The 20,881-nt window shown below is 37.8% G+C and overlaps 1 protein-coding gene across 3 annotated transcripts in view; it reads right to left on the bottom strand.

Annotated features, from left to right (window-relative positions):
- The window catches only part of CELF2 (CUGBP Elav-like family member 2), a 591,625-nt gene that overhangs the window by 365,165 nt on the left and 205,579 nt on the right, over positions 1 to 20,881 (bottom strand). For all 3 annotated transcript variants that reach the window (XM_054695080.1, XM_054695077.1, XM_054695079.1), the window contains exon 2: positions 19,483 to 19,518. Coding sequence is in view for 2 of the 3 variants with exons in the window: in XM_054695077.1 (XP_054551052.1) it covers positions 19,483 to 19,518 (36 nt within the window). In the remaining variant the exon portion in view is untranslated. The remainder of the gene's footprint in view (positions 1 to 19,482; positions 19,519 to 20,881) is intronic.

Genomic DNA, 20,881 nt, shown 5'->3' with positions numbered 1-20,881 from the left:
GCTCAAGGCTTTAGAGTCCTTTCAGAGCATCCTGGTCTTCCCTAATTTAGTCTTATATCAGTTATTTCTTTGCTTTCTATCACAATCTACTCATTCCAGTAAGAACAACACACACACATTTCTGGTCCTCCCATCTTATCTAGGTCCCAGATCCACATGTCCTATTCCTCGAATTCAACCAATTCTTGCTTCAACCAATTCTTCCCAAACAGGCAGCCATTTGATGACAATGTCTCTTCATCCACTAGAGCAGACATATGGAGCCTGCACTAAGCCCATTCTGGACTTGAACTCAGGTGACTTCTTGGCCACAGAGAGTCAATTTTCAGTTTTTCTTCACTCTATGATTTCTTTGTCAACTTTAAGGTATTAATCTTATCACCAGAGATAACTGAGAACTTGTCTTAGACTACAAAATTCAACTGCGACAAATATTACACCAGAATCCATCAGTTTGGAATTTGAAATCCTATCTGTGTAAGCAGCCTCTGCAATGACACACAATGATCTGTACCTCCTGGCACTCACATCCTTGTACAATACCTCTTTGGGTATGGGCTAGATCTTGCAATTCATTTATAATGAAGAGAACATAGTAACAGTGATAGGAAGTCATTTCTGACTTCACAGAAAGACTGACTTCCATCTAGCTGAGCCTGTCTTTTTCTTGCTCTCATTTGCTGCAATGAAAGCCAGCTATCTTTTGGAGAGGTCACATGGCAAGGAAGTGGAGGAACGCCCATCTACAGAAAAATCAGAAACTGAAGCCCTCAGTTTAGCAGCCTGCAAAAAACATAATCCTTGCAACAATCATGTGAATGAGTTTGAAAGTTGCTCCTTCCTCCATTGAGTTTTCATAGGATATTGCAGCCCCAGTCAAAACCTTGACTACAGCTTTGTAAGCACTCTTGAAACACCAGCCCTCAGCTATTCCATGCTTAGCTGCCTGACCCAGAATTTGATATAAGAAATGTTTGTTGCCTTAAGTGGAAAAGTTTTGGAATAATTTGTCACCCAAAAACAGGTTTAAGGAAAAAAATCACATCCAAGACTATTTCTTTTTCTGAGTACTAAATCAAAATGAAGAAAGAGAAACACACTGCTGAAAATCAAACATGAGGACAAACGTGGTCTTAACAAGAGTTATTTGACTTTCGATTTCCAAGGTTAACTATTATGAGAAAACAACACTCCTATCTTTTGATTCCCACCATCCCCACAGAATAAATGGAGGAGACAATTAGTTGTCGCTTCCTTGGTGTCACTTGCTTGTTTTCTGTAGCTGTTTTGGGCAGATAGAAAGTGAGTCTAGCATCCAAGTGCAGTGACAGCATTAATGAATTCCCCAAATATCTTTTTTTTCTGGGGTAAATGTACTTTACAACTACCACCACTGCCAACCAAAAATTAAATCAATAAATCAGTATGAGGAAATTGTCGGGAGGAGCTAGGCATCCCCCTAGAATGAAGCAAGTGTTTATGGATTGAATTCCCACGCTCTGTAACTGGCCTGCCACCCACTTCCAGGGTCCTGGGAGGCTTGAGAGAGAGGCAGGAGCAGGTTCCCGGGGCCATGAAGACCCTGCAGTACTCTGGGTCCACACTGGCCCAGTGTCAGGGTAGCACGTTTCTCTACTCCCTCAGGGGAAAAAAATAATCACACAACATTCTTTCTGCTCATGTTTCTGGCAAAGGATAAATATCGCTAGTTTATTAACCCTTTGTTGGCACTGTCAGATTCGGTATGTATGATAATGTGTTCCCCTGTACCCTTTCCCCTCTGGTGTGATTACTCTAGAATAACATTACTTAGCCCCCAGAAAAAGAGACAGAAAGAGCACCCTAAGTAAGACATGAAGTTAGCACAGTAGTCATAGAGAGAGAAGGTTGTTTGGTAGAGAAATGGCCTTTTGAGGTTTTTTATTTTTTAAAGATTTATTTATTTATACAAGAAGAACCAAGGTACAGGCCAGATGCACAGGAGGGTGAGAGGATTCACCAGAGACAGAGCGGGGAACAGAACAGCAGACTGACGAAATACACTGCTGAGGGGAGCAGCGGGGGAGACAGGAGAAGTCCACCATGCCATGTGGGATTCTCGCTGGCCTGCTGGGATCGAACCCGTGCTGCAGAGGCTATGGACGGCTTCACAGTGCGGTGCTCAACCGCCTGCACCACCAGGGAGGCCCCTTTTGAAGTTTTGACATTGACTGAGTCAAGAAACAAACCATGAATGCTATAAAAGTTACAGATGACCAAAACCAGTAAAAAAGTAAAAAAAAAAAAATTTTGAAGCAGTCTCTCTCACACACTTACACAACACACACACATATAAACACACGCAGATCCATACTGATGAAAGAGAAATGCTCTCAGATGATAACTATTTATCTACTTAATGAGAACTACCAGAGTAATAAGTACAGGTAATCACAAGCAATTCCTAGATATTCCTATGCTAGTGTCATGTATCTGAAAATTTGTGTGACTTATTGAATGTTATACTGTTCATTAGAATATGTTAGTAGAAAGTAACAAACCCATGACATTCCTGCACACTTTGCTGTCTCTAAACATCCAGATAACCAAAATAATGTTCCCGTTTTTGTTGAGATGCTGATGCCGGACATTTGTTGACCTTACCTCACCCCTACAATCCCCAGTTCACGTCTCCCCCACCACCCATAACCAAGAAGTAAGTCATTTCCCCTGTTTTCTAAATCTAAGACTTAGAGAGATCATCTACATAGCTCTTCAATGATTCATCCTTAACAGAAATCAGCTGGAATATTGGGAACACAAAGGTACCAAATAAAGAAATATCAATGAACTGTTGATCTTTTAAATAATTAAGTGGAGGTAATAAAACTCTTGATGTCAAAAGTTGACATACCTATGCTACCCTTTAGAACTGAGGTAGCTGATGCATTTACTTGTTCTCTCATGCCTTCCTTTTCTTTTTTTTCTTTTCCCATCACCTTATGTTTAATAAATCTGACAAGCATAACATTTAGATATCAGCTTGGGGACCTCAGTCAAAAGTGAAAATGGTATCTAATCTTTGATCTATCTATGTTGTTGGTGGACATAGAACCAATGCTGGCTTTTCTTTTTTTTTTTTTTAAGATTTTTTTTTATTTATACAAGAACTGGGGTACAGGCCAGAGGTGAGGGGGCTTAGAGGATTCACCAGAGACAGAGTGGGGAACAGAACAGGCAGACTGAATGAAATACACTGCGAGGGGAGCAGTGGGTGAGTCAGGAGAGGTCTGCTGCACCATGTGGGTAGCTCCCTGGCCAGGGATTGTGCTTGTGCTTCAGTGGCTACAGATAGCTTCATAGGTTGTGTCTTAACCCCTTGCGCCACCAGGGAGGGCCCAATGCTGGCTTTTCTAATTCTGTTCAAGTCATGGATTTTTCTCCCTCCCACCTTCCCTGCCTGAAAGGGATTTCATTACTGATAAATATCGATTAAGCATCTGCTAGATACCAGACACCATAACAAATGCTGTGAATATAACAGTGACCACAATGATAACACAGATACTGTCAATTCCCTGTGTTGATGCCTTTAGTTTGCCCTGAGGGTCAGCTGCAGAGCCTTCCCTTGAGACCTATGAAATTCTGTCTCTCTCTGCTCTTCAGGGAGGGCTTTCTCCTATTCCAAGAGTGTTTGGTCTGAGCATGGGGAAAACAGAAGTGTCAAGAACAAATGTCTTCAGGGTAATGTCAACCATTCAAAGACAAGGCATCATGAAAATACTACAGCTTTCTTGCTCTTCAGTGGTCCTGTTTACCCATAACCCATTCATTAATTTATTTTGCACTAACTTTCTGCCCTCATGTCCTAGCACACCAGCACTCATCTCAGGGGAAAACTCAGAGAACTTACAAACTCATTGGACAGAAAATGAAAAGTAACTGAATTGTTACACAACTTTTTTTTCCCCTTCAGAATGCTATAATAAGTTAAATTGAATAGTATTTAAACCTAAACCTGGTATGTTTGCAATAGTATTTTAATATATCTCTAAGTACCACAAAAATGCATAAAGCATTCATTCAAATGAAATTTGAAGGACATAGAAAACACAGGCATATTCTCTGAAAGAATTATCATGTAATGCTTTACATATAATGCACTAGCATTTTTCATTCTCTAAATTTAAAGATAATCCTCTGGTATTTGGGTCTTTGGACTGACTGTACTGTTCAGCTTTTTTGTTAAACCTAAATAATATTTCCTATTCTGCAAAACAGCATAATACCCTGAATCAAACCAATTCTACTTAGTAAACTTTACATGAATGCTATTTTTCATCAACATCACATGCCTATCAGAAAACAAAGAACAGCTGGCTTTCCACTAAAGTGATTATTTTTCATTATTGAATTGTGAATATTCAGTGTTACCTATCTCTCTATCTCTCGAGTCATTCCAAATTAGATTACTATATCCAAGACACCTCAGTTTACTTTAGTAGAGGGGATAGGATGAATGGGAATAGAGGTAAAAAGAGAGTAGTAATATTGTTTCAATAAAACTTCTCAGTTTGGATGGAATAAATAATAAAACAAAGACAATTTTAACATCTGTGCAGTCAATAAATGTCAGTTTCCAGAAATCAGCTCTATAGCTGTGAATTGACTACTGTTTTGAAGCCGATTCCTAAATATGACTATATATCACACTGCCATATACCTACACTTATACTATCTACAGTCACTGATTCAGAATGAGAACATCTGGGAATTCAATTACTTGCCATAAATAGTACTTCATACTTGTAAAACAAAAACTTTCTAATAGCCAAACTTCTGGTTTCTCCTTCAATGATAGCTACTCATCATAAACTCGGAACTTAAAGTCAACTTTTGATTGATATTGTATCTGAAACTCATATGGGCTAGATTACATAGTATTGCCTTTATATTGTTCTCTTCAATCAACAGACTTCTACGGTGGTTTCGTAGTAATTCAGAGTTTGCAAAGAAATTACTCCTGCAGTGGCAGTTTCCAAAATGCTTTGTAACATCTGCTCAAAAAGTAAATAGTAAGAAACCAACCAAAGATAAGGTAAAATAATAGAAATGAAGGCACCATATACCCAAAAATATGGTTGTAGAACTTGGAAAGTGACTGTCACTTCTTTCAAGCAAGATGTGGTTCTGTAGTCCCTTGCTACTCATAGGGTGGTAGTAAAGTCAGAATCATCAGAGCTCCTTTGGGAACTTGTCAGAAGTGCAGAATTTCAGGTCTCACACTTGACCAACTGAATTGGAATATGCATTTCAATAAAACCCTCAGCTGATTTACATGCATGTTAAGTTTTGAGAAGCACACTGCACATGTGTCAGAGAAGAGAGAGGATGCAATGAGCGCAGAAGAGGAAAGTGAGCACATCAGCAATCTCTGTAGTCTCTGGGCAACGACTCTTCACAACAATGGCAATGACCTCCTCCTTCTCTCCTGTCCTCAGCTCCTTTCACCAGTCCTCAATTTCTAATTCTAAAGACCACTGTTCTTCACTGTGGTAGTGACCAGAGCACAACTTTTCACTCTCACAAGCATCCCTGTGTGCTCTTCAAATGTCTACACACAATAAGCAAAATTTTAAGCTGACATAGCTCATAACTACAGATCTGAGACATATAGGGGAGGAAAGAGCACAAGGGACTGTGGTGATGGATCACGGGTGATGTGGTGGTGGGTGAACTACAGGGATGTCAATGAGGGGAGAAATAAAATGCTGCACAAAATTAACAATGAATTAAGAAAATAAATTAATTAGTAAATAAATTTTAAAAATTGACATAGCTTAACAACCTCTCTCGATTTACACGTTGTCTAAGCTACCAGGTATCAGCCTTATGACCTATATTCCCTTAAATGTAATACCTAAAGTTGTCCTGAAGCATCCTCAAATGAATTGCTACTCTTTTATAGGAAATTTTAATTTATAATATTTAGGCAATACTAGAATTGGGTTGCAAAATAAATAGTTAAAATGTTGCATTAAACTTGGGCTTCATTTCACACTGTTATTAAAGAGAAACTTGCATCATGGAAGTTGAACTTGGATAAGACTTTCTCAATTGAATGTTGTCAATGCCAGAGCTTCAGGCAAGAACCTAGAAAAGAAACTCCATACTAATTCCATGATGGAATTAGTCGAGATGTACAGGCCAAGATGAAAAAGGCCAGATGAGAACAGGCAGCATACACCATGTTGCCAGCAGATGCCCTCAACAGAGTTACAGACATGTTTTCACAGGGCACGCCTGGGAAAAGATGGCATTGGAGGTGGCCATCGAAAAGGAAAGCATAGTTCACATGTAAGTTGCCCTGGACAACTCCCTTTTCTATAGATAAAATTGAATTAGAAGACATTGGGTATTATATTGATCCAGCTTCAATATTATTTGTATTCAAAGACTTCCTATCAGATTTGCATCTTGCCTAATTTGGCAAGGAATGCCACCATGAAAGACAGGAAAACCCATTTGTGTATACAAAGTGAGTTCAACTAAATTTCCATGGAAACAGCTCCTAAGAGGCACCTTTCACCCCTCACCAGGATTGTGTATTTAGTTATCTAGGCTTTATCTCAAATTCATCATAAAACAACTGTATTTTTAACCCCGTACTTTTCAACAAGCTCTTTCCCCAGCTCGCCCAGGATTTTGAGGGTGACACCGTGACATTCCCATACTGGAAACTTGACAATCATTTTGTCCATTCTCTCCTTCATCACCTGAATTTAAGCAAGTATTATCGACTTATTTTCTCCAACATTTTCCATAATCAACCATCACTTTTTCCTTTGTTCATGACAAGTCCTGTCTATCCACTTAACCTCATTTGAACTATTTTGAAAAATCATCTCCCATTTACTCATTAAATCATGTGGTGCATATTTGAGCACCTACTATGTGCTAGAGACACTGTGCTAGGTGGTAAAGCTATGAAGGCAGCAAAATGAACTTGGCCCTAGTCCTCAGGGAAATTATGGGTTGGTGGAGCCCTTCCCATTCTATTACATTTTGCAGGACACCAGCGAATTAACCTTGTGAACATACTCTGAATTACAAATTCATCTTGTTTCAATGCATTCAATGGCCTCCTAAAAACAAAACGAAACAAACCAAAAGCAAAAGGCTTCTATCATTTCAAAGCTTACAAGCTGGCTTCAACCTACTTCTCCAATCTCATATTTCATTATTCTCTCAACAAACCATCTGGTTGAAACCAGCTGGCTGAAGTTCCATTTCAGGACACTCCATGTCCCTTGTTTTTTGCTTTATTTTTCTGTTTTCTTCCCAGAAGGTCTATAGCTCCACTGTGGTATTTTTCTTATTTCCGTACGAGAAAATGGTTTTTTTTTTTTTTCCTCTGAGAAATTTATATGGTACTTAATGTATTTAATAAAAGTGTTTTCACCTTGCCAAGTGACAGATTTTGTGCTCGGAGTAGGGAGCTAAGGAGGAGTGTTTTTTTCTTACTATAATTCAGTTTCCACCTTTATACTCTTTTGGTTCTTAAAGGCAGGGGTTGTCATAGGAGGTATTCTGGGATCTCATATATTTCCATCATGTTATTGTCAATATTAAGAAATTCATTTTAAGCATCTTCATTCCTCATGAAATAATTATTTAATTGCAAAGTATCCATAGAAACCTATTTCACTGAAAGTCTAATTTGGGAATGATTTCCCTTCACTTTGAAAGGGAAACATGGTATACTACTGTGACTTACAAGCCACCAGGTGTCACCCTCTTAGATGCTAGCCTGGGTCCCACAGGCCTGCAGCTGGGTGGGGAAGGGCCTCCCATGCTGTATTGGGATGATAAGGCAGGATTCCGACCTATCTACTGGGAAGTCATGCTCCCAGTCTAGATTTCTCTTTAAGATCCTTGATAGCTGCATGATTCCTTGCTGTTAGACATTCTCCCCCAAAAGCATGACAAGCAGAAGGTTAAGGATGAATAGTGGGCTAAATGGTGAGTTTATTTTCTCTGCTGGCTTGTGCCACTGCCTCATTTTGGTTTTATATAGTGTTATGTGAGTTTAATGTTGCTTATTTGAAAAATGAAAACAACACAGTATGCTTGAGTGGTTTGGGCCCCAAAAGAAATCTGTATATTTGCCAGAAAGAAGGAAAAGGGAAATATATAATGGGAACATTTATAATACCTAATCCAAAAGAAAGGTTTACAAGTTTTTTTTTTTTAATGTATATATAAATAAGAAAACATCATATTAACTTCTATGATCTTAGTAGCTTGAAAATTCCAAATATCAATGGAGGCAAATATTTAAGAAGGTAGAAAGACCAAACCAACCCCAAATGGAGACAGACAGAAACTCTTCCATGTGGGGGTTTGTCAAAGCTCAGAGGACGGAAAATCTGAAGCTCTTCAGAGAAACCACACAGGCCTCCCTCGTAACACACATATGTTTTATCCAACAATGTGGTATTAAGTGAATAGAGGAAAATTATATTTACATATAATTTTTTTCTTGGCAGTATTCCCCTTAAAACACAGAAGAAAATGAATGAAAGAAGTTCATAAAATAAAATAATTTATCCAAGAGACTGCAATGGCTGATGGGAGGCTCAAGCCAGGAAATTTCCTTTATTCTACATTGGCTTTTCTTCCTGAAGAGTCAGTATCTCTGTCTCTCTCTCAATTTCTTCCTTCAGTTCTCAGAAGAAATGCAACTTTTACATAGTAAATAAGAAATTCTAATTGCAAAATTATATCTTCCACAGAAACCATTTTCTACCCCCTTTGCTCTAGAAGCTCTGAAGATATGAATGCTTCCACAAACAGAATGAATAAAGTTCCAATTCTCTATGGTGACAGATTCAGGAAATGGCAGGTTTTATCTTAAAGGAGTTCAACTGCTACACAAAAGCTCTCATGCGCAAATAATGGAATTCTCAAATTGGGATAAATGTGCTTTTAAGAATTTTTATTTTGATCATTTATTTCAGGTAACACTTGTGGATATTATAACATAGCTTTGAATTACTGAGCAGATAAGGAAAATCTAAAAGGAAAAAAAAAATTAGGGCAGGCCTTTATTAAATTTTAAAGTATGCCTTTGCTATACTTTTATAAAGAGCCAAATAGGGTATCAAAATCTCTGGAGATCACCAGTATAATTTCTTTATCATGTTCCATTTAAAATTTAATTATGCAGTCTACAACAAGAAGAATCCGAACAGCTTAAATAGGTCATGCAGTGAGTAACTTAACAACATTCTAAAGTTTTCCTTGTAAAGATCATTCCTTTGATAGTCTGTTACACATCAGAACACTATATTATAAAACAAGTGTAATTTAATTCAGTCACTATGGACTCTTACGTACATCTATAAAGAGTGAAATGTTTTGATTTAGGTAATTTAGAGAATTAATGAAAACCATGTTTCTAGTAGAACTGTCCACGATAGATGGGCCGCATTTGCATCTACACTTTCTTTGGGTGGTCATTATGTTCATGTATGATAGCAAGGTCAAGGGAATTTTATAATTAATGTTTGGGGTATTTTGTTTAAATCTATAACCATGCATAGCAAGGTAAAAATATAGCCACTGAATAATGAATATTTGAAGAAGAGGTTTATATAGCCTATGGCTTGGTACTCTTACATTTCCCACCTCAAATTTCAACTAGCTTGCAAATTTAATTTTCTTCTAATAAAACAACAATGTCAACACTATTTCAAGCACTTTACATGCATCACTTAATTTTATTCTCAGAACCTCTATGCTAACATATACTCAATTGTAATGACCCCAAATAGTTGGGAAACAGATTAAAGTTAATAACTTTCCAGTCAATAAGATAAATTTTTGTGGGCATCCAGAATATAAAGAAATAAGCAGAATGCCAATGCTAATAGAAGGCAGATATCATACATCTGGTCTACCACTGGTGATTTTTTTTTTTTTGGGGGGGGGGAGTTTTCTTCAATGTTTCCCCTCTCTCTCTCTTTTTCCTATGGATGGCAAATCCATACGCTGAAATACTGTCCTCTGATGTGATGGAATAGGAGGTAGGGGCCACAGGGACATAATTAGATTTAGAAGAGGTCGTGAGGATGGGGCCTTCATGACAGGACTAGAGTCTTTATAAGGAGAGACCAGAGAGTGATTGATTGTCCCTCACCCACAACCCTTACAATCTTGTGTTTCTCCTTTTATACCAGGCGAGGAAAGAAAAAGAGGGCTGCTGTCTGCAAACCAGGAACTAGATTCTCACCCAGACACCGAATGGCTACCACTTCCATCTTGGATATTCCAGTTTCCAGAACTGTGAGAAATGTTCATTGTTTAAGCCACCCAATCTATGGAATTTTGTTAAAGCAACCCAAGTATTCTGTTTCCTAATTCAAAAAAATATCATTAATTTGAACATCTACTCACTCAAATTGTCAAACTCTTACACAAATATTTATTCAGGGTCTACTATGTTCCAGACACTGCAAGGCATTGAGGATAAACAATGAATGATAATGGCATCTCAACACATTTCCAACTTAGTGGAGAAGGTTTAAAATGCCTCTGTTAAACTACATTACCAGGTTATATAAGTGCTAGGCTAAGGATTGGCACCAGGGGCTTTGGAAACAGATGAAACCTAAAACTCTTCAGAGCAGAGGTGGCTTCAAAGAAGAAATGACATCTCGATGTGTCTAGGGCAGGGGTCAGCAAGCCTTTCCATGAAGTTAAATAGTAAATATTTTTAACTTGCCAGGCAATACAGTCTACGCCACAACTACTTAGCTCTGACAACCTAACACAGAAACAGACCCGGGAAATATGTAAGCAAACGGGCATGGCTGTGTTCAATAAAATTTTATTTACAAGTATAGGTTATAGTCTGGATTTGATATATAGGCTGGAGTTTGTCAACCCTGGTTTAGAAGAAAATGTGAGAGATAGCTAGGGAAGGAGGAAAAACAGGTGGGGGACTTCCAAGTAGAAGGAGGAAAAAGCTCAAGGACCTGGAGAGCAGACCTCACTTTTCTTATCTCTAAAATGGTGCTCACACATTCAACAGATATCTGCTGGCCGTCAGCAATGTTCTGTGTCCTGCAAATGGAGGAGTAAATAAGACAGGCAAGGGATACATTTATTCTGGGGACTAAAAGAGGAGGGCAGATAATAGATAAATGGACAATAGATGATCAAATAATTAGAAGCACTGTGTGAACAACAAATATGGTGATGTGACAGTGAATAACAGTGCAGAGAGACCTACTTCAGAGAGGGTGGCCAAAGGGGGGCTCCCTGAGAAAATAAGAGGGAGTCAGGAACAAAGCAAACAAAAGGAAAAGTTGGAGGTGATGAGGTTGGAGAGGTAAACAGAGGCAGGCCATGGAAGCCCAGCAGCACTGATTTGATTAAAATCAAACAATAGGAAACTGTTGCTTGGCTTGAAACTAAAACAAATTTAGAAAATATAAAATATAAAACCAAACAAGCAAACAACCCAGTAAACTTCCTGAGGGCTCCAAGGTTAACAGGGAAGCAGCAGGGAAATGGACAAAGGAACGGAAGTGATGCTGGTGGAGAAAATAAGTAAAAAACTACATAAAAAACAACTGTTATGATTAATGACTTTTTAAAGATCACTGGGCCTGCCATGAGAAGAATGAATTGCGAAAGAAGATGTGGGAAGACTGGTGGAGAGACTATTTTCATAGTGCAGGTGGAAGTTAATGCTGGCTCTGAAAAAGGTGGAGAAAGTGGACAAATGAAAGATAAATTTTGGAGGTTGAACCAAATAGGCTTTGCTGCTAAATATGAGAAAATGAAAGGCAATAGAATAATCTCTAGGTTTTGCATTTGAGGGTTGTTGGTGGTGGCAGGTGGATGTGGGCAGGATTCAAGAATTCTTTTCTGGCCAAATCAACTTTGTGGTCATATATCGAAAGAGAGATGTTAAGTTGACAGCTGGGTATTCAGATTAAAAACTCAAAGTTAGGGCTGGAGAATAAAAAAGGGGGGTTGGGGAGAGGCTAGCTGCATAAAATTAAATGAATTTTAAAACGATGGAACTGAACGAAAACCTCTCTACCATGTAAGAGAGAAATGCTCAAGGAAACCCTGCACCTGGACATATGGAGCCAAGCAGAGGAGAAGAGCAGGCAGGAAGACTGTGAAGGGGGAGGAAGACCCAGAGCCGAGGGCCCTAGGAACTAAGAGAGCACTTCATCGAAGAGGAAGTTGTCCCTACCTTGAGCAGAGCCAAGAATAGAGGAATGGCATTGGATTTCATTAGTTAGAGGCTGCTGACATCTACCAAGTAATTTCCCTCTACTTTGACTCCTATCTTCCTCCTAAATAGCCTAATATGCCTTCCATCATAAATACATGAGAAGAAATTCCTTCTTTACTGGTTGTGGGTATGTTTCCATGTGATAACTGGAGCTTCTGCGATCTTACTTTGAAAATGAAGTACACCATCCCCTACACACTGAGGGTGGCGGAGGAGAAAGAGAGAATGTACCAGGGCAATGAATTAACCCTGGACTTTCTCCCTCTTCTTGAATTATAATTACAAAGTCAATCTACATTTTCTAGCCCAATATAGCCAGTGCCTTTTAAGTGGGTTCAGTCACAAACTATAAAGGGGGATGGACTGTAAAAAGTTAGGAGGCAGGGGCATCTCCTGGTGGCACAGCAGTTGAGTGCTGGGCTGCGAAACTGCCCACAGCCTCTGCAGCGCCGGTTCTATCCCTGGCCGCTGGCGAGGGTCCCACATGGCACGCAGACCTCTCTTGCTGCCTGCTCCCCTCAGCAGTGTGTTTCGTCAGTCTGCCTGTTCTATTCCCTGCTCTGGCTCTGGTGAATTCTCTCACCCTCCCATGCTTCTGACTGTACCCAGTGCTTGTATAAATAAATAAATAAATCTTAAAAGAAAAAAAAAAGTTAGGAGGCAGGACAGGAAGGAAGAGAGAATACATCTTATGGATTGCAACTAAAGACTTGGAGTTAGTATGCAGTACAATGCTTCGTTGCTGGAAGCAAGAAATTGGGCAGTGCAATGTTTGGAAACCAGGTACCCAGGTACCTATGCCAGAGGTTTTTTTGTTTGTTTGTTTGTTTGTTTGTTTGTTTGTTTTTTAATTAGCTAAGTAGATAATCTTAGAGAGGGAGGCTGTGGAAAGTGTAAGGTCATAACTCCTCAGTCCTGGTGTCTTAACCATTTTTTTTTTAAAGATTCATTTATTCATTCATTCATTCATTCATTTGGAAGCACTGGGTACAGTCAGAAGCGCGGGAGGGTGCGAGAATTCACCAGAGCCAGAGCGGGGAGCAGAGCAGGCAGAAGGACCGAAGTACACTGCTGAGGGGAGCAGCGGGCGGCAGGAGAGGTCTGCGCGCCATGTGGGACCCTCTTCCGGTGGCCGGGGAGCAGCCAGGGATCGAACCGCCGCTGCAGAGGCTGCGGGCAGCTTCACAACCCAGCACTCAACCGCTGCGCCACTGGGGAGGCCCCTGTCTTAACCATTTGCATAAAGCAGTTATCTCCCAAGTTCTGCTTTCTTCCTCTGTAATCCATCCAACAGGATGGCACCACTTCATGTTTGCTGCACATCTCCCCTGGGCCTCAATGAGGATGACCCGTCTGTGCAGAGTGCACAACTCCCCCTCTACTGCCACATGCTTCATACAGTCTTACTCATCTGCTCAAATCCTGCTCAAAACGTTGGTTTATAATGCTGTCCTGGCTTCCTCCCATCAGAAGCGGCCCATCTCACTGCTGACGGACTTTTTGTTTACTTATATGTCTTTGTACCTTTCCTATGGCATTAAGCTTTCCACCTTGTTCTTGATTATCTGTATCTGCTACAGTAGACTAGGGGAAGAAAAGATATTCTGTTTGCTTTTTACCACAACACCTTTACCTTTCCTTTAGTGTTCATACCTTTAGTGTTCCTTTAGTGGCATACCTTTAGTGTTCAAAGTGCCTTTGCTGAATTAATGGATCAGTATTGGATATATAAATACTGAATTATACCAGGCTTGGGTCCCAGGAAAATTGGAGGAATTACTCTTTTTTGAGGATGAAGGAAATTTTCATTAATTCTAGATAACTTCGAATGAGGTTAGGCCTTTATGTACCAATATGCCCCTCCCCACCTTCACTCCCCACCCATCCCCAACTTCAACCCCTGGCAACCACTTTCCTACTCTGATTCCATGATTTCTTTTTAGACTCCAAGTATGTGATACCATGTGGTCAAAATCCATTTATTTGAAAGTGTAATTTATTATATAATTCTGTCATTAAAGAGCAACTTATTTCAGTGCAAAATTTAAAAGAAATTTGAAAAAGTTAGGTTTATGAGTGTTCATTAAAATAAGGTATGTATGTGAGTTTCTTTCTTTTTTCTATACCTAATTCTGATTAAATAATATTACAGTTGTTGGACTCATAACTAGAGAAAATCCCTCAAAAGACGGAAGAGTAGTTTCCTTCACAATCCCACAAAATAATGTCTAGGCTATTTTTCCATTAGTTTTTGAGCTTGGACCAGACCTGAGTAGGGAAATTGGCAGAAGCTTTGAAAACAGATACCGTGGGGTGTTTGTCTTTCTCGGTGTGGCTATTTCCCTTAATATAATGCCCTGGAGATTCTTCCATGTTATTGCAAATGGCAAGATTTCCTCTCTTTTGATGATTAAATAATGTTCTATAATTCATACAGCAAACTCTCATAATTATTATATAATTATATATAACTCTCATAACCCAGTACCAAAATGCAAGTGAGCCAATTATCGTGTTTATGTGTCACATTTTCTTCATCTTTTCCAGTTAGTGGTTTTTTTTCCTTCCCTTTTGGGATAAATACCCAGTGGGATTGCTGGATCATAAAGTAGTTCAATTTTTAATTTTTTGTGTTCTATAGTGGTTGCATCAATTCACATCCCCAGTAATTCCTGAAGGTTTCATGTTCTCCACATCCTCACCAACACTTGTTGTCTCCTGTCTTTTTGATAATAACCCTTCTAACAAATAGGTTTGACTTGCAGTTCCCTGATGATGAGTGATGCTCAGCATGTTTTCATGGACCTGCTGCCCATCTGTATGTCTTCTTTGGGGAAATGTCTATTCAGGCCTCTGTCATATTTTTAATTGGCTTACTTGCATTTTGCTATTGAATTATGAGGGTTTTTTTCTATTTCACAAATTACTTCCTTATTAGAGATGCGATTTGCAAATATTTTCTCACATTCCATGGGTTGCCTTTTCATTTTCTTGATGGTGGCCTTTGTTGTGCGTAACCTTTTTAGTTTGATGTAGCCCCACATGTTTACTTTTGCTTTTGTTGACTTTGGATGTCATCAATATTCTTCTGATTTTTCAAGGTCTTTCAGAAGCCAGCATTGTGCATGGAAGACAATGAGAAATGTGAGATTCTCTTATCTACCAAAGACTTCTACAGAGGATTACACATCTTACTTAAGCCTCACAAGTGGTGAGCTGAGCCTGCAGAGCTTACTCTGATGTCTTTCCTGTAACTTTCTCTTTTGCTGCTGTAGCCCTGTCATTCCAATGACTGACAAATGGGATCCAGCAGAAAGTTCAGTCTTGCCCTCTGCTAAGTGAAATCTGTTCAGTTAAAATTTAAGATAAGGTCAATAATTTAAGATCAAATTCCATTTGTGAAGCTGCAATGTAATGATTTTTATTTCTGACATTCACACATACCAAGCACTTCTAGCTTCTTGATAGAGGATCTCAAATAATGCTGTGGCAGCTATAGTGGTGTTCTAGGACTTGGGTTCCATTGTAATACATTGACTACTTATGTTCCCTAAAATCCTCACGAAAGGAATAGAAAATAGTTCAAGTTATCTGATTAAAATGCCAAAAAAAGTTTACATTTTTCTTTCACAACTTTAACCTTTGGCTCTTGACTCTATTTTTTGATACTAAAATCTAGTAAAAAGATGACATTAATTTATATAGTTAATTATTTCAATCTTCATTTCCTGATACACATGTTAATCAAAGTGCTTCCTAACCTCTGGGTGTTGTGCTTTAAAAACGAGACCTACTTTAGAATATTTAAGAAACTCTACTTTAGTATAAGATACTTCTATTAGGGTCTATTAAATTGCTTTATTTTCCATAAAGTTTAGTATATGTTGGGAAACAGTGGCTTGTGTTAATAAGGAATTAAAATGTTCTCTTTTTTCAAAAACAGTCATTAATATTGCATGATTATAGTAAAAGCTCTGTTACTATAAACCTTGTTTATACTTTTACTCTGCAATCCAAAGGAAAGCTATCACACATAACTTAGAGTCTCCATTCCATTTGAACAAACGGGGCTTTACCATGATTTAAAACATACCTACCTAAAATAAACACCCTTCACCATTAAAAAGGATCTTGAGATCTCAAGCTAAGTTCTTACCACATTTATTAAATTAAGAAATTTAATTAAGAAAAGGATTATGCTGTGGGAGTCATGAGGATTTGGGGGGAGAATGAGTACAGGGCCAGGAAAAGTAGTATATTTTTATGACAAAAACTATTTAGGTTAGTTGGTTGAAAACTGAATTAATTATCATTATGTTGGGAGGTATTTGCATTTGTAAAAAAAAAGATATTTTAACAGGCTTGTTACAGAAATAAACAACTCTTCAGATTGCTAGATTGTCCTATGCTACAGCAAAATAAAAATGAGGAATTGCATGTTAGATTGATCATCTTCACAGTTGAAGACGTGGAACCACACATTCCATTCCCACACATGTAAAGATGAAGAGGGCAGCATGAGGAATAGGTGTGGCCAGTTTAAATATTTGTTTTAATCCAATAAGATCATTGGTTTAGTATTTTAATATAATTACAAAGTCTAAAATAAAAAAAAATAAAATAAAAATCATTAAAAAAAGAGAGAAATAGAAAAAAAATACAATTACAAAGTGTAGTGCATGTTGCTCATATCACCTGATTATTTTTCTGGTGACATTATTACTAGGTTTTAAATACAGAAATGGCAAGAATTCAGAAACATATTAAGGTTATCATTAATAATAAAAAGCAAACCTGGTGCCCATTCGAGTACCTTATGCACATATCTCATTTCAACCTCAAAGCATTTTTAACCATCAAGACACAATCCTCTGCTATATGATTTGCACATTTTCAGAGAATATTATCAACTAGTGGCCAGCTACTTTGAATTAATGCCATGTAAGGCAATTAAAGTTGAAATACTCCACCCTTGTGCAATATTTGTAAATGGCTTTTCTGAACATTTCACGACAGTCAAAGCCAATGAAAACTGAACCATAAAACTGTTATAAATCGCCACGGTCTTCCTTCCCAGCCACATATCACTAGTTAGCAGTTGCCTGAATCGCAATTTTCCATTTTTCCTAGATGTCACAGCATAAACATGCTTTTATGACTAAAAGGATAAAAAAATTCAAAGTGTCATGTTCTACTAATCATAAGCTGACAAACAAACAAAATAACTACAGGTGCCTTGTTCTAAATAGCACCAAGGTTTTCCAGGGCTCATTTGCACTTTCCCAGTGACAGGTTGAAGAAATTTGAAGAAAGGCTGGTAACTGAACAATTGATTGAATTTTACAAGAATGTTTAAAAAAAAAAATACCAGCAAAGGAACAGTCTGGACACCAAGAGTATTCATCATCAACTAATTACACTATTTAATGTTAATGTGAATTGAAATGATTTTCAGTGGCTATGTCCTAAACTACCCATGGGGAAAGTCAAAAGAGTACCTAAAGCTGCATTAGAAGAATAATTGACAAAGATATGATATATCATTTGTCACACATTATTACCATGCATTACAATGACTGTGAATTGCAGTTCAAATGGGATTGTTCTGTTTATTTCAAAACCATGCAATATTAGAATAACAAAACTTCATTAAAAAAAAATAAGTGGGCTTATTACTAAAATACCTCCCACCAAACTCAAGAAGAAACCAGCTCTAAAGAAGATCGTTTGCAGCAAATACAGAAATTGCTGCTTGGTATTCACAATATAACACAACTTAATAGAATTCAGGGTGTGCACCAGATTTCTCAGACATCTGAGTAATTTTTATCTGCATGATTACAGCTCTGTGTGGGTCTCATCTGACAATACGGGGGTGTCTGCTTCTTAGCCTTTCTAGAAAAGTTTGAAAGTCATTCCTCATTCCATTATTTTGGGATTAACTTCTTCACCACAAACACAGGCAGATACACGACTCTCTCTCTCCCTGAAAATGACAGCACGCACAGGTCTTTACAGTGGACCTTCTCCAGAGTGAAAGCACAATGACAAACAAACAGTGGGGATACATACACCAGAACACACGTATGCTTTTAACCCTGTAAACCGGCACATAGTTGAAATGTTTCTTTGGGATGTTTTCCAAAGAATTAAGACATATAGCAATTTAAATATTTGGATCACAGTAAACAGTTTTTTGGCAATATTAATCATGATCCTACAAGCAAAGATTTTCTTTACATAAAAAAAGCAACCAAATGTGCTTATCTCCTATAACAGATGGTGACGATATGTACTTTCCCCCATTCCCTGGTGTGTTCATTATCACATTCTGTTCTCTCATCTTTTTCTTGTTTTGAGATTCTCCTGATTTCCATTTCCAACAGTTCCCAGGCAATACCCTATGCCCTATTCATTCATTCACAAATGGTTATTGAGTACCTTCAAAGACTAAGGCATGATGCCGGGGGCTGTCTGCAATACCCAGTAAAATAGTGCTTAAAATATTGCCACTCCCTATCTATTTTTTTCTTTCTTCTAATAAATACTCATATTTGATGGCTAGTTGTCTGTCACTTACATACTTTTCATATTTTACTTCATCTTGTGACATAAAGTACCAAAGACATTAAAAGACATTGATTAATTTCTGTTGATCAATCTTTTCCTGATCACATAATATTACTAAATATTCATTTATGGGACAACAAGAAATATAGATATATTTATGTCACCAACAATGATGTAAGCTTTAGGGAAACCTCAGGATTCTTTCACAAACCTATAAATCCTTAAACATAATAACAATAATGGATACTAATACTTGAAAGAAACCAATTCAGTCTATCTTTAGAGTACCAATTCCTGTGAATATAATAAAGGAAGCAGCATGTTTATGATTTTGTGGTGAATATAGCTTATTCATACATCACAGATACATAATATAACTTCAAAGGAATGAGAATGATTTCTCTAAGTCGTACATAGATATTCTCCTCATTACTTCTTGGTTACATCACTTATATGTGACTCAGACACAATTTTTTGGCACTTATATAGTGAAATATGAGGCCTTCAAATCGGATATGAGGAAGAAAAAATGAAGAAGGCCTATTGAAGAAGATACAGCACTTGTTTCAGGCTGTATCAGAAATCATGTATAGAATAAGCAAAGCCAGTCAACTCACCTTGGTAGATTTCCAGCTAATTCTGTAGTTGTCTCTCTAGAAGAGAAAAAGAAGTATGATTAGCTCACTTTGGAAAATTATAAAAAATTCCTTCACAAACCACAATATAACACACTAAGACATAACACATATTTGCGAAGACATCGTATATGCAGCTGTATAGAAATTTACTGTTGACCAATCACATTTTGGTTAATTCTCGTAAACATTTCAAAAGTTACTTTCAAAAAGGTTTCCTAAGTGTGCAAAATATCTGCCTCTACTTTCTGTTGGTAGAACTTAACATTTTTAAACATTTAAATTAAAAATGTTTAAAACATTTAAATTAAAAATGTTTAAAACATTTAAATTAAAAATGTTTATGCAGAAGGAAAATGGGAAAGAAAAATCTCAAACCATTTTTTAGATATTTTCTAGTTAAACAAAACATTTATATTTTCTAAGAATGATTTAGGAACAAATTGCTTTGAAGATGTATTTTTGGTGTAGATGATCTTTGTTGCCTGAGGTTTAGGAAGGGCCACATGCAACATAAATTCAACTATTTTAGCAGAAAATGGCTGCTTTTCATTTCTTTGTTATAATGTCCTACCAGTCCCAACTGAAGGCAGATACTCTGATAATTTAAATGGCACAAAAAACAAGTCACAAATGAAAGGACCTATTGCACATTAATAAAAGTGACCAGAGATGAATTTCACAATTAACTTGTTTTTTTCAATCATAGCTGCTCTTGGGAGCAAGGCATAGGAGTAGGAAATAGTAGGCATTATGTTGAGACAGTTTAAGGGTGCAGGTGGGCTCAATTTTAGACTGAGGTATTAAAGCTGCAATTCTTAAGAACAATGACATAATCTTCTTCTGGTCCTATAATCCCATTAAGAATGCTATGAAAGGTACAACTGCCTTATGTAGAAAAATAATAACTCTATAACTCTCTCTCTCTCTCTCTCTCTCTCTCTCTCTCTCTCTCTCTAGATTCACACCACACTTGGTATAGTGTGGTGAGAATCTATAGATAGTTCATGGACCTCCTAAACCAACATATCAACCCTGGATTTTATTTTATTTTTTTAAAAGATTTATTTATTTATGCATACAAGAGTTGGAGTACAGGCCAGAGGTGTGGGGGTGGCATGAGAGGATTCATCAGAGACAGAGTGGGGAAAGAACAGGCAGATCGACTGAAATACACTGCTGAGGGGAGCAGTGGGCGAGACAGGAGAGGTCTGCTGCACCATGTGGGTAGCTCCCTCACTGGCTGGGAGATTGAACTTGTGCTGCAGAGGTGCAGAGAGCTTTATAGATTGCGTCTTAACCCCTTGCGCCACCAGGGAGGCCCTCAACCCTGGATTTTAAAATCACATTTTCTTCTTTTTTTTTTTTGAATCATTTTGTC

This window comes from Talpa occidentalis, unplaced genomic scaffold (genome assembly GCF_014898055.3).
Source record: "Talpa occidentalis isolate TD23 unplaced genomic scaffold, MPIMG_talOcc4v2.1 talOcc4.14, whole genome shotgun sequence".
NCBI lineage: Eukaryota > Metazoa > Chordata > Mammalia > Eulipotyphla > Talpidae > Talpa > Talpa occidentalis.
This window is presented reverse-complemented; position numbering and strand designations above follow the sequence as displayed.